Source organism: Chelmon rostratus, chromosome 17 (genome assembly GCF_017976325.1).
Source record: "Chelmon rostratus isolate fCheRos1 chromosome 17, fCheRos1.pri, whole genome shotgun sequence".
Taxonomy (NCBI): Eukaryota; Metazoa; Chordata; class Actinopteri; order Chaetodontiformes; family Chaetodontidae; genus Chelmon; species Chelmon rostratus.
Window position 1 is genome coordinate 17,736,644 of NC_055674.1, and position 13,564 is coordinate 17,750,207.

Sequence of the window (13,564 nt, forward strand, 5' to 3'; positions counted from 1 at the left end):
TTCTTACCTGGGTGGTAAGTTTTAAGTTTCATTATTACAAGAATCAAATAAGTTCTCATAAGAGATTATTCTAGGTTAGCAAATTGGCAGAAGAATGACGAATGGCGCTGACTGGCCACACATTTGTCTATGAATTCCTGTAACATCACATCAGTTTAAAAAAATGGACCCGCATTAACAGTTTATTTACTGCCAGTTACAACACGAAGAACTAACCTTTGATAGCTCTCGTTTCCTAAAGTTTCACTCCCACATGGCGATGCTCTCCTGGCCGCATCAGCTCCTCTGCTCATAGGTGCTAATTCGTGTCAGTCGCACCTCGCAGCCAATGAAAAGACTGAAGGGGTAAAAGAGGCGGGGCATGGCGCATATTTGGGTTGGAAGAAGAGCACGCAGTAACAGAGATTGAGCATTTGCAGTTTGTCGTCTTTCTTGTCAGTAAGTCAGTGAGGAGCGGGGCTGAGAAAACCTTCGGCGAACACAGGTATTTATTTCATCTGCTGCTCATTTTGTGTGCAGCATGGCTGCCACGTTACACAAGGCTATGCATGATCTCTAAAGAAGCAGCGCTGTTTAAACGCTCAGACGTCTCACCAGTGGTTCATATGCAATTAACATGTAGAGTATAGCCCTTAGAGGGTGTAGTGTGTTTGTGTGTGCACATGTGTATGTGTTTAACTTGTAATGGCACGAAAGAGGCCTGCAGAAGAGATGAGCTGATCCCAGCATCCACCTTACAGACTTCCCTAGTGGACGCAGCAGAACAAACGGCTGGTCATCATGGCTCTGGATGGATGTGGTCTCGTCTGCAAATACATCCTCTTCCTCTTCAACCTCATCTTTGCGGTAAGTCTGTCTAATTATGTATGTAAACATTGTATTTGTTGCATTGTTTGTTTTTGTAGGTCGCATTAAAACTCGTTACCGTGTAGTTCAGTTGAGTGTGAGCGGGTGCGTCGTTGCTCTGCGGAGGTTTCGTTTCTGTTGAATCCAGCTGAGGTTACCTGTTGCTGACATTTCCCGGAAATAACATGTCTGTCAGTATTTCATCATACATAACCAGATCTGTTCTGTGAAGAGCGCTAAATAAGAAAGGAGAAAGGGAGATAGAAGATCATACTTCTACCCTTTTGTTATGTTCTTGTGCTTCTCGTGTGCACTCTTTGGTGTAGTTTTACTGTTTGAAATGGTTCAGTTTGTTTAACTTCTTTAACCTACTTTGTCTGAACATAGAGAAACTCAAAAAAGACAAGCAAGAACTGCAAAAATCAAGTAGTACAAATTGAAAGTAGAAAAATTGACTAAAAATGTACAACTTTTGAGCGGGAATGCACAAAAATAAACTTGCATGCCACCTGTAGTTTAAGTCCTCCACAATGTGAATTTAAAAAAATCATCTTGAGCTGTCCCTGGAAATAAGACATCTGACGCCGTACACAATATTACAGATGCGGTTTGAATATTTGAAGATGTGAAACTGTGTAATGAGGACCGCTGGTGTGCATGTGGTTTGTTTTTTTCTGTGTGTGTGCGTGTGTGTGTGTGTGTGTGTGTGTGTGTGTGTGTGTGTTGGCAGATGCTGGGATTTGCCTTTCTGGGTCTGGGCTTGTGGCTGAGGTTCAGCGGTAACACCAGAGGCATTTTCGAGATCGAGGTCCTCAACTCAAGGGCTTTTTTCATGGGTCAGTGCATGTGTTACACGTTCGCGTGATTGCTTTTTCTCTGCCTCTGATACCCTTCCCGTGACAGACGTGTCTCTCGATTGTTTATCAGCTGTGACCGTGCTGATCGCTCTGGGGACAGTGATGCTGGTCGTGGTGGCGTTTGGAGACTACGGCGCCTGCAGTGAGAAAAGATGTGCCCTGCAAGTGGTGAGACGGGTTTCCTTCCTCAGTAACTGCCTTGTAAAGTGGGACCACAGCCAGGTTTGCTTTCCTGTGGAGTCACAACTGGCCAACTCACACAATGAGAAATCTGAGAAATCTTTGTCAAACACTGAGTAGTACACATGTAAGGCTAAGATATACAGCAGTGATTAAAAGGTAACTACAATACATTTACTAAAGTACTGTACTAGTACTTCACCTGCATATTTCCATTTTATGTTACTTTAAACATTCATTTGATACATTTAGTTTGTAGTTACTTTACAGAATCAGTGTATTCATAGAAAAAATCAACAAGTAAAATATGATATATGGTTCTAGATAAAGCTACACAGCAGAACAAATCATTTTGAATTCAGTTTGACTTGCGACAGTATATCTCTAAACTGTGGGATTACTACTTTCACTGAGCTCAGTTTGCCTTCTGCCTCTGTTCAGAGGCTCATAACTGAAACCCGAAAGCGGACTGAAAGGGGACAGAGCACCACAGACTGCACGAGTCTGTTCTTGTCATTTAAAATCAAGAACCAAGGAACACAAAAAGATGCTGCGTAGACTACTTGTTCAACACAAAACAGACATGCGGTCATTGAGTTAGCAAGATGTTCAACACACAGCTGCTAAATAACTGAGGCGGGGCTCTTAAGAAGATGGGTGAACTGCTTTCTGTCAGAGGCAGAAGCCCATTTTTCATCCAAGGCCAACTGTTATCTAGTAGATAAGATCTGCTGCATATCTAAACCCATGTTTCCGTTAGAAAGCATCCACAGTGCCTGTTAGCTTGTACTTCCTGTTGCTGTGCTGAGATCACGTTTGCTCGTGCAACTTCACTGTAAATAAGCCACCCCCTAAGGTTCAGTATGTGGAAGTTGTGTTTCTCTGTAGCGCTCCGTCCCTTCACGTTCTGCTTAAAACGATCTCAGTGACTTGCTCATTCTTGTTCTTCATTATCATGATTGAACTTGCTGAAGCCTGCAGACACGTTGTTTTCCCCAATTTTTTGACCACAAAGTATCAAAACTGTCTCAGTTTCATGTTGAGAAACCAACGGGTGCGAGGGAGGAATGTAAAGAGATCCTTTTGTTGCTCAGAGCTCTTTGGGATTCTGCACTTCTTGTTTCCATTCGTCATCAGGTCAGCGTACAACGTTACATCCCAGACAAAGTGGGTATTATAAACCGACAGTGGGGTCAGAATATGTTGAAAAATCAAACGCATACACATTCTTTAAACGATCTGTGATTACCTCCAAAAGTTCGTTCATTCTTGCTCCTCAGATTTTCCTGTTCCATGGCATTTCCCAGTTTTATCTCGGTGTCGTCTCAGTGTCCCTGTGGGAAAGTTCAGAGGCATTCCTCTACTGTTACATCGCACAAAGGCGGGAGGCTGAGAGGGCTTTTGTGCTGCAGGAAAAAACAGGCTTTGCGACACAGAAGAGAATGTAATTCATGCATCAGACAGACAGAAACAAATTGCAACACATCATTTTGAAATGTGAGCATCGCAGCTGATTTCAGGCTCAAGGCGACTAAAACACAGAGACTCAACTGTTGTTATGACTTGCATTAATAGAAGCGCCTGCTTCCCTGTACAAGTTTTATGAGGTGGAACAGCCTGAATATATTAGAACATCTCTAAATCATTAGTTATTGCACGCAGTCAAGAGACGTTATATGCCTCAGTGGCCAGTAAAATGAATAGATTGCATATTAACTCAACATTTTCTAAGATAGCAACCAACTTTCATATAAGAGGTGAAAATGCTGCTCTTTAAAATATTTTGTATGTCATTTTTACATTTCTGTGAAGTTGAATGTTCAGCGTTCCTCCTACTGGTGAAAACAAAAACAAGCAGACTTTTGCATGTTCTTGTTTTTATGCACATGCACAGCAGTGGTCGGAGCGTGTTGAGCTGTTTATTAAACTTTTTCAGGCGTTATAATTCATTTACTTGCCTCTTCTTCTTTTTTCAGTTCTCCACTCTTCTGGCCATTCTGGCTTTGGCTGAAGTTGTTGTTGGAGTGCTTGCTTATTCCAGGAGTGATGAGGTGAGAGAGAAGCAGAAAAGGAGAGGAGGAAGACATAAATAAATACCTGAAACACCCATAAGTAAATGCCTCATATTAATGAGCATGATGTTGTGTTTTTAATCGTTGTCATGAAGGTTGCGATGAGCATCGTGGAGTTCTACGGCAGCATTTATGCTCTGTATTTGAAAAATGGAGACCCAGTCATTGGTGCCACTCTCACATTCATCCACAAAACGGTAAGCACAAACTCCATTTGATCAAAATAAAAGCGCAATTTAACTCAAAACTATTGCCTTAACGTGCTTAGAACTTAATGGTTGTACAACTACAAAAATCCTGAATAAATTGTGTAAATGATCCAGCAAATTGTGAAACAGTTGCGGAAAAATATTAACATTTCATTATACGGAGTGAATTTTTATTTCATCAATCATTTTTATGAAAAGTGAATTTGCTGGAAACACTTTTTATCTCAGCATAGACTTGTTCTTTTCAAAGATGCCCCTTTTCAAAAGTCTGTTTTATTTCATGTGAGTGACATGAAAACATTTTAAAAAAGGCATTTAGAAAAAATAAACTTCATGATAAAATAAAAATGGACAAGGCTCACTTAAAAACAGCTAAAAATTTGAATGATGAAATAACTTTCCATAATAAAGAGCTGAGTTTTAAAAATGTCTCAAATGATTTAACAAATGATTGACCATTTATTTACATATGGATGTAACTAATTATTTAACACATAAAGACTCCATATATTGCTGTGAAATAGCGAATGTGATGGTTTGCCGCTCATTCATTTCATTTGGAGGCTTCTTGCGTGATCTTAATCTGTCTTCATCCTCCTCCCCTACAGCTTCACTGCTGTGGAGTGACAGGGGTCCCGGTGGTAGAGTTGGCAAAAATGACCTGTCCCAAACCAGATGGGATCTTTGAGCACATCGTCATGCCTGTAAGTAAAAGAGTTGATTTATGTAGCCTATATGTTGCACGGTTTTGAGTTGGTGTCAGTCTTCACAGTCTAAGGTGACTTTTGTTTAAAAAGGAGAATTAATGAAACTTTTTTTATGTTCCTTCCACTGGAAATTAAACTTATATATGCTGTAGACTCTGGGTTAGCTACAGTACAGAGGGTGTAACCGTGTCTCTTATCTTGGTGTTCCTACAGAATTGTCCTGGGGTCATCGCAAATGTCTTTGACAGTAAAGCACCACTGGTGATGGGCATCTTTGTTGGAACTGGAGCTCTTCTGGTAGGCAAATGTTAAATTTTTATTTTAAAAGTCACTGCACATTTTCCTTGTTATTTTGTATTTAGAATTAAATACTGTGTGTATTTGCCCACTCACTTAATACAGATTATTATGAAGTGTACCACTATGCAAAGTAGAGCAGAGATGTACTGTAGATGCGACTGACTTGGGTAATGCAACCGTCATATCAAACAGCCAATCAGAAGCCAGATACAGACTTTGCAGTGCTTTGATTGGCTCATGGTCAAAGCAGGTACAGTGGCCTGCAGGGACAAAGGCTGAAGCAATGCATTACCCTCTAAAAACACCTGGAGGAGGTAATATGCAACCCTAGATTCAATCATTTCAAACTGATGACCAATTGTCCTTATTTATCATTTTTATTTTAAAAACTGTATTTGAATTTATGTTATATGTTTGTTGTAAATAATATACAATGGTTGAAAATAGGACCAAAAAAAATCTAAAAAGTTTCTAAATCTGATTATTAACAAGACTAAGAGTCCACAGCCAAGCTAACAGCTGTGAGGCAGGAAGCACAGCTGTGCTTTGAGCTAAATGCTAATCTCAGCATGCCACACTGACAACACCAGCATTCTAGTATTTAGTCCAGGGATCACCAAACCGGTGCCCGCAGGCACCAGGTCGCCCGCAGCATCCACATCAGTCGCCCGTAAGCCAGTTCTAAAAAAAGCACTAATCACGAATTAGCTATGTCAAAAATTTTATTTAATTGTGTTGCTATTCTTTTTGAATTACATTTACAGTGATGTAAATTTAAAAACGAATACATAAAAACGTAAAAATAATGTATATCATAAAAAAAGTTTAATATACGAACTCTGACGTAGTATGGGTCAGAGGTCAGTCTAGTGCGAGATGAGCTCGTAAGTGCTGCAAAGATGAGGAGACGAACACGTTTTCTACCCACAAAAACATGGCAGAAAAAAGGAAGAAAACTTATCATTTTCACAGTGAATGGGAGGAAGAGTTCTTTTTTACTAACGTGAAAGAAAACTGTGTGTGTCTCATTTGCGGTGCGACTGTGGCGACGGCTAACTTTGTTATTTCAGAAGTGTATTATCAAAGTGGTAGCCCTTTGCATTACTCAGTGCCCTTGAAGTAGCTCTTAGTTTCAAAAAGGTTGGTGACCCCTGATTTAGTCAGTATGTTATTTTTCAGATTTGCCATCTTAGTTTAGCCTTTAAGGATGCTAACACTTGCTAATTAGTATTACACAAAGTACAGAATCATAAACCAAAGTAATTGGGCAAATGATGATGCTGGATCGAAAGCCACGGGATCACTAAGTCATTACAGTCATTACAATTTTTCCTTTTTGGCATATGAATCTAGAGTTTAAGGATACATTGCCAAGGCTGGATTTCTCCTTTAACTTTCTCTCTGTGTGGCTGTGTGCAGATTGGTACTAGGAGCTTATAAATGCAACCTCTCTCTCACACACACTAACTCATTCTGTGGCTGGTTTAATCCTGGATGTGATAAGGAGGGAGAAGCAGGCTGATCACTGCACAGCTCTGTCCCATCCCTGCTCTTTACGCCCCTTCCTCCTCCTGTGTCTGCATGACAGATTATTGCCCTGGTCTGCGCCATTGTCCTGCTGAAGCAGATCAAGAGAGTCCAGCAGGAGGTCTCTGCCTACTACTCGACTGTGTACTAAGAAGTGGATTCAGTTTCCAACCCATACCCTCCTCTGCCTCATCAACGAAGACCATTGCTGGAAGTCAGGCTCATCCAGCAAATAAACGTGTACAGATTGTTTTTTTCTCTGTACGTGAACCACTGATTACACTAGTTTCAGAGCTGAGCTAGAGTTAAAATGACATTTTTATAATCCTAAAACATTACATTGTACTAATAATTTGACCCATTGTGGGGAGAAAACAAAAACCTGCTTTGTTCAGAGCTGTTTACAACCATCAGTATTTTACTGTGCTTTTTAAAATAATCACACAGCAGCTCCTGGTTAAATGGACGTTACTTATAATGAGCCATTATTCATCCAACAAGAACTGTCACAGCTAGACAGAGTGTGCTTTCCTGCCTGACAGGCCCCTACATCATTGTGGACTACACGATAAGTCATCTGAGGCTGACAGCACATCCGTTCACTAACAAACTGTTTGGTAGAGAATGAGAGGCTGTATTTTAAATTCAACTTCTACTTGTCTGTTAGCTTTTATGTTGCACTACGCTGACAGCAGCGCTTTAACACTGCTGCTGCTTTGTGATTTTTGTTTGTTGCTGCATGTGGAAGAGTTAAATACTCACTAAACCACGGGACAGTTATCGCTGTTTGTGTTAGATTTAGGTATAAATGCAAAAGGGTTAAACTATTTCATTAGCTTTATAATCACATCAGCCATTAAGTATGTCAGGGTGTATGACTAGGCAGCTAGTTTCACTTTACCTATTCATTTCTATACATTCAGGTGTCATGTTACAATTACACAACAGACAAAATTTTCATTTGCTATAGTTTTTGCAAAAAAAAAACAAAAATGATGATGATGACGGCCATAGGACTGATTCTGCAGGCTTAAACTGATTGTATAAACATTTCAAGTGTTGCATTGCTTTAGAGCTGTGAAGCAGAAGTGCAGCCTTCCTATCAACGCTGGTATGAATCCGAGGGAAACACCTTGCCGTTAACGACATTATGCTAATCATTTGCATTCCCATGTTTTCCGTCTGTGGCCAAATAGAAATACATAAAGTGTCCTGTTTAGAAAGAAAACTGAATGCCTTGAATTGCTTTTCATGCTCAGCACTATTTGATTGCATTATATTGTTTTTAAGTTCACACATTTTGAATAAATATTCCAGAGGGTTTTTCCCCTCGTCTTCCCGAATGAGTGGTGTACTTGTTATTTCCATGAAACGAAACAAAGAGTGCAGTTGCGTAAAAGTGTCTTTATTTCATTGTTCACACCTCAATGTCGGCACCTATGAGGAAAAAAGAAGTTAATGTCGCAATGACCAAAGCTGATGAGTCTCATTTTTACCAGCCGTCACCGGCATGATTCTTCTGTTGCCTTGTTTGTGTTGAATTTATGGTGCTACTGGCTTTTAGAAGGCACTGTTTTTAAAGCTCTTTGGAATTATGCAGTGCAAAGTGAAATATAATGACTTCATTGGTTAATGGGAACGAACATTATGTCACCACAACAAACACTATTCATTCATTAAAAAGGAGTCCATCTGTGTGGTATTTGTGTCGAAAACAGGGATTTCTAACAAATACATAAGGAGCCTCCTCAGTTTCTCCTTTATGTTGCCACTGTGTTGAACTTACTGTCAATGCAGCCTACAGTGCAGTCACCATTTGCAGCAGAGCACACTTCTGTCAGGCACAAGAAGAAGATCTGAGGGGAGGAAAAAAAATATGAGAGGTTTTACTACAAAATGGCAGTAATCCCAGCCTGCATGCAGTCAACGTTATGGTTTTTAGTGTTTCAGGCAGCCTGAGCCCAAAAGAACCACAAGTCATTCCAAAGACCAGGGTAGATTTTTATGAGATGGTGGTACCTCTGGGTCCTCCAGGTGAGAGTATCCACTGTTAGCCATGTATTTGGGACTTTCTGCTGGCAGCGACAGGAAGCTGGAGATCATGATCCTCCGGATGTGGTCGGAGTGTGGGGAAGGAAGTAGCTGAGAACCACCTCGGCTGGGACAGCTGAACAACACACAGCAGTGACAATTGAAACTAGAGAAAAAGAACAACTAATATGCAAAAAGTACAATCTTATTTGGATTCACAGCTGGAAGACTGCTTGCATTTTGACAAGATTCCTCCAATGGTAGGATTCATCCTCAGGACACCGTTGACGCTCATAGGATACTTTTCTAACGGTCGTGCCTGATGCTCATTGTTGTTCACGCCCCTGATCCGACATCCAGATCAGTCCATGACCACATTGAAAAAGGTGTCGTCTGGTCAACTACAGGAGGGGCAACAATCTTTTCCATAATTTGGCAATGGCTGCTCAGATTTCACATGAATTGTAGGAAAATACAAACTATATGAAGGAGAACAGATAATATCCCAACTGACTGACTCCTGCAGCTTCATGCGAAAAACAGTCACATAATACAACATACTGTATAGATACAAATGAGCTCCTACAGACAGAAAGCAAGAATTCTGGTGCAACAACACATTAACTCAACAACACACAGTATTAATATCTTCTGAAGGCACAAGATGCTACATATTTACCAGGCGCTGAACAGATCAGCTGTTCTTAAACTCCTGAGCTTTGCGACTATAAAGCAGCATTCAGGGAGAATCAACACAGAATGATTTGAACAGTCAAGAGGCACGCTGGCCTTTGACATAATCCTGTGAAAAGATCAAGCAGGCTGTACTCAAATAATCATCTGCTTAGTCCTCTTGCTGTGTGTAACGCTCATGACTGAAGCTGCCAACACTGATCACAATACAAACAACCCATATTTAATCATGTTGACTCCGCTGGTTTTCTTTTATCTCTGTGCAACACACCCATCGTAGACAAGCATCCAGCCGCTGTATGGAGCTTGGGTGTAAGCCAGGCAGGAGTGAACCAGCAGCACCAGGCCAGGCTCTGGGGGGTCCAGCAGGCTCACTTCCGCATAAACTGGTCTGCCTCGCATGACGCCGAGAGGCAGGTGAGCCTCGGGGTGGAAGCTGGCGAAGGACTCGTCTACGAGGAAAGGAATATTTTAACAGGCTCTTGTGGCTCGTACATCAGCTCGCTGATATTGAGCACCAGGTGAACACGTCAAAAGGCGGGCCTTAAAGAGGAAGATAAAGACAATCACCTGTGGCAATTCTCAGCTGCACCGTGGCCATGGCTGGTGTAGGCTGAACAGGAGGTGGAGGCAGTTGATCTACCACATGGAGCCTCACATCACCTGGAGAACTACATTCCACCATCAACCTATGGATCAACACAGGCAGCTGGCGTAAATGCTGGAAGACAGTAAACCATGGAAACAAATCTAACATGGTGGCTGCAGAGCGTGTCAACATCCTTCCATACTTCAATGATTTCATGTCATACAACTGCGTGTCACATCTCGTTTATTTTGACACAATGTTCATCGTTCATCCATCCGTGCTGCGTCTTTTCTCTTTCACTGGGACAGAACGTGGAGATGTGTCTGCGTGCATCTGTTGTTTTGTGAGCCCCTGCTTCGAATGACTGCAGCAGTATTTCCTGCCCGGTGACAGTGCAATAACTTTAAAAGTCAGGCGATGCTCGTGTCTGCCTTTCACCTCCCAGCAAACGGATCTGCGGCTCCGTATTCAAATTGCTGGAGATTTTGTTGCTTCTGTAGCTAGTTGACATTGTAATATTTGACCGTAACAGTAGAGAGGATGCACTTTCCAGGGATGGGAAGTGTTTTTTGTCTTCTTAGTGTAAGGGTTTGTGACAACAATTATAGGAAATGAATGTAAAATAAGCATGTTTTGGGATCAAAGCCATATCATTAATTCCTGCAATATCAAAAACAAGTGGAGAAAAATATCATGTTTTCATTTCACTGATTGCACCGGCAGACTACTCTCTGTTGGTTTGTGGACGTCCTCAGCCAAGCAACTGATTCTAGTGTGCTGGGGGTGAGAGAATAAAAGTAGAACAAATTTGATCAAAGACAATGGAAAAAAAAAACACCTAAAAGTAGAACTAATGTGCACCACACAGCCAACAGTAGACAAAATGCCAGCCTGTAAGAGACACACATTACCCATAACTGATGAATGTGTTTTGTTTTTTTAATCTAACTCATACAGAACACTTCAGCGCCACAGGATTGGTCGCGATGCAAACGTCCCACTGAAATATGTTAAACTCCTCCTCCTTTGCACATACCTGACAGAGTTCTCAGGCACAGAGCTGTGGTCTTGTTGAAGAGAATGGATACCTTGGACTTCCAACAGGTGAAGCACTGTCTGACCAAACACCTAACAGGGATGTGATGTTGGAAAAATGGTTTACACAATGTCACAAAAGCAACAATCTGATGCACGCCTCTCCAGTGAACAGAAGTTAGGTCAGAGCAACTTTGACAGAGCATCATCACACGACTGCCTTGTTTTGGAGCTCGACATTGCGTGGTGTGCATACAGTAGCAGTGTGCCTTACGTGTTTGTTTACTCCACAGCCTTCCAGGGGGACAATGTAGATGTCAGGGTCGGAGGTCAGCCTCTGCAGTGTGCAGGACACATCACTGGCCTCAGAGGGATGAGCCAGGGGGGCCACTGTGGGCTCCAGCACAGAGTCAGGCACTGCAAAGATTAAATGCTGCTGTACAGTACACACACACACACCTTAATTTTGTGTCTTGGGTGTCAGCCCCACACATAAATCATCTATTTTTCTCTTGTCAATTCATTTTTGTCAGACATGTGTTGACAAGATCTGTTCTGGCAGAGACTCACCCTTCGCAGGGTACAAACAGCAGCCCGAAGAGACGCTGCAGTGGAAATCTGACACGAGGCCAAGGCCACAGGCCCAGGGAGAGTACGGGCTGGCATTGAGGTGATCTGAGCGCAGGGAGTAAACAAAGTGAGGAGAGCTGGTTATACTTGAACAGCATGAGCAGCATGAGAGATGACAATATATTCCATATAGGTGTCTAGTCACGGCCAGAACCAGATGCTAGATCTTTATCAAGAATCAACACATCATTGAAGTGTCAGAGCAGTCAAAGGAATTTGGTTTGGTGAGGTTACAAAACCAAAAAACAAGAAGAGGCCTGTCAGCACTGAGTAATGTTCTGCCCCCTTGTGGTGATCCGAAGTCAAGACACAAAGTTACTTCTGGAGAATACATATGTAACCCATTAGCTCAATATGACGCTTACACAGGTAACTAAAAACATATGGCTTTCTAGCTGCTGGAGTTGCTATATCACTAATTACCTTTCATGTCATTATCCAGCCTCCCCCCTGCTTGTTCCCCATCATGTCCAAAAGGATCATATGGATGTTGCTGAGCGATATCATGGGAATAGACGCTATGAAAGGGACTTGACTGAAGCATGCTGGGATATCCGGCCTCAGCAGCGTGGTCCAGCCAACCCATCTGGCTGTAGTCAGCGTCTGATGGAAGCTGAGATTCTGCTTTTGAGTTCATGCGGCCTGCAGGATGTACGTCCTCATCGTCTACGGACACTTTAGGCTGGTGGTACAGGTGGTAATAATAGTAGTAAGGATGTAGGGGGCCATGGTGAATACTGTCCATTGATTTTGTGGGTGGAGTTTGAGGTTTGCCAGAGGATGGATGCTGTGGTGGGGATGAGAATGCTTGAAGAAGAGGGTTTAAAGTTTCTTGGGATGAAGTTGGAGACACAGGATTGTCAGTGTTGAGTAAACTCTCAGGTCCATAATACATCTGATAGTAGTGATAAGGGTGGTAGTAGTATGGGTAAGGAGGAAGACGTTGGTTGGGTGATGGCGTGGGGAAAAATGGTTGTTCAGGAGCAGCATCTGGTCCCGGAGGCTCCAGCTCTGCTTTTACACCATCACTGTCAGACAAAAGCAGATGTTCGATCCATCTATTTTTTGATTTGTGATTCATTTTATCCGGGTTTGACTGATCTACGTATGGATGTAAGTCGAGTTCGTGATGAACCTGTGATGAATGAGGAAGTGCATGAACAAAGACGTTTTGATTATGAGACAATTTTGTTTTCGCTGCCGAGTCGGGATTGAGAGGAGCTGATCGCTTGGCCTCACCTCTAGCAGCATGTGGAAAGTAAGAGAAGTAGTGGTATGGATGCGGCTGTGCAGGATAAGGTGTATAAGGTGCACTTGTTGGAGGGGTGTGAGGATGAGCGGCAGCCTCAGGCACAGGCTGAAAAGTCTGTTCTGAGTGATCTTTGCTTAGAGCCTCAGATTGTTGGAGACTGGGGGGCAACACTGGAAATTCTGGGTTACGAGGATTAGTTAAAGAAAAACCTGGATCAGGGTCTTGAGGTGGATCAGGAAGAGGGATTTTTGGATGATGGTAGTAGTGATAGTATTCATTGAAAGCATGGCTGGGGACCTGGAGAGGAGGTGCTTCAGTTTGGATGGGAAAGCCTGTATCTGTGGAGGGAGAATGTGTGGCACCATAATTTCCAGAGAGACCCAAGATTTCTTGCTTTTGTTGCAGATCTGGATACACCAGACTTGAATCCTCCAGATCATCTGGGGGTGACAGAGAACTCTGGACAGTGAAATGCTTATTAGACTCCCATACAGGAATCTGGTGGGAGTAGTAGTCCTGATAGTCTGGTTGGGGATCAACAGGAGGGAGAGGCTGTGGACCAAATGTAGGGTCAGGAGTTGAAGATGAAGCGGGATGGTCGTATGCATCATTTCCACCACGATACTCGTGGTGATA

General features: G+C 42.4%; 1 protein-coding gene across 1 annotated transcript; it reads left to right on the top strand.

The window, feature by feature from the left end:
• The first annotated feature begins 347 nt into the window (after positions 1–347).
• zgc:65811 (uncharacterized protein LOC393524 homolog) lies at positions 348–8,041 on the top strand. The gene is made up of 9 exons (XM_041957313.1): positions 348–484; positions 741–846; positions 1,577–1,682; positions 1,774–1,871; positions 3,860–3,934; positions 4,051–4,152; positions 4,773–4,868; positions 5,085–5,168; positions 6,760–8,041. The coding sequence occupies exons 2-9, from the start codon at positions 781–783 to the stop codon at positions 6,847–6,849; spliced, it is 717 nt and encodes a 238-aa protein (XP_041813247.1). The 5' UTR covers positions 348–484; positions 741–780; the 3' UTR covers positions 6,850–8,041.
• The last annotated feature ends 5,523 nt before the right edge of the window (positions 8,042–13,564 follow it).

Coding starts and splice junctions, on each gene's coding strand:
- zgc:65811 (XM_041957313.1), top strand. CDS start 781: ATGGCTCTGGATGGATGTGGTCTCGTCTGCAAATACATCCTCTTCCTC. Junction 847..1,576: donor TCTTCAACCTCATCTTTGCG/GTAAGTCTGTCT, acceptor GTGTGTTGGCAG/ATGCTGGGATTTGCCTTTCT. Junction 3,935..4,050: donor CTTATTCCAGGAGTGATGAG/GTGAGAGAGAAG, acceptor GTTGTCATGAAG/GTTGCGATGAGCATCGTGGA.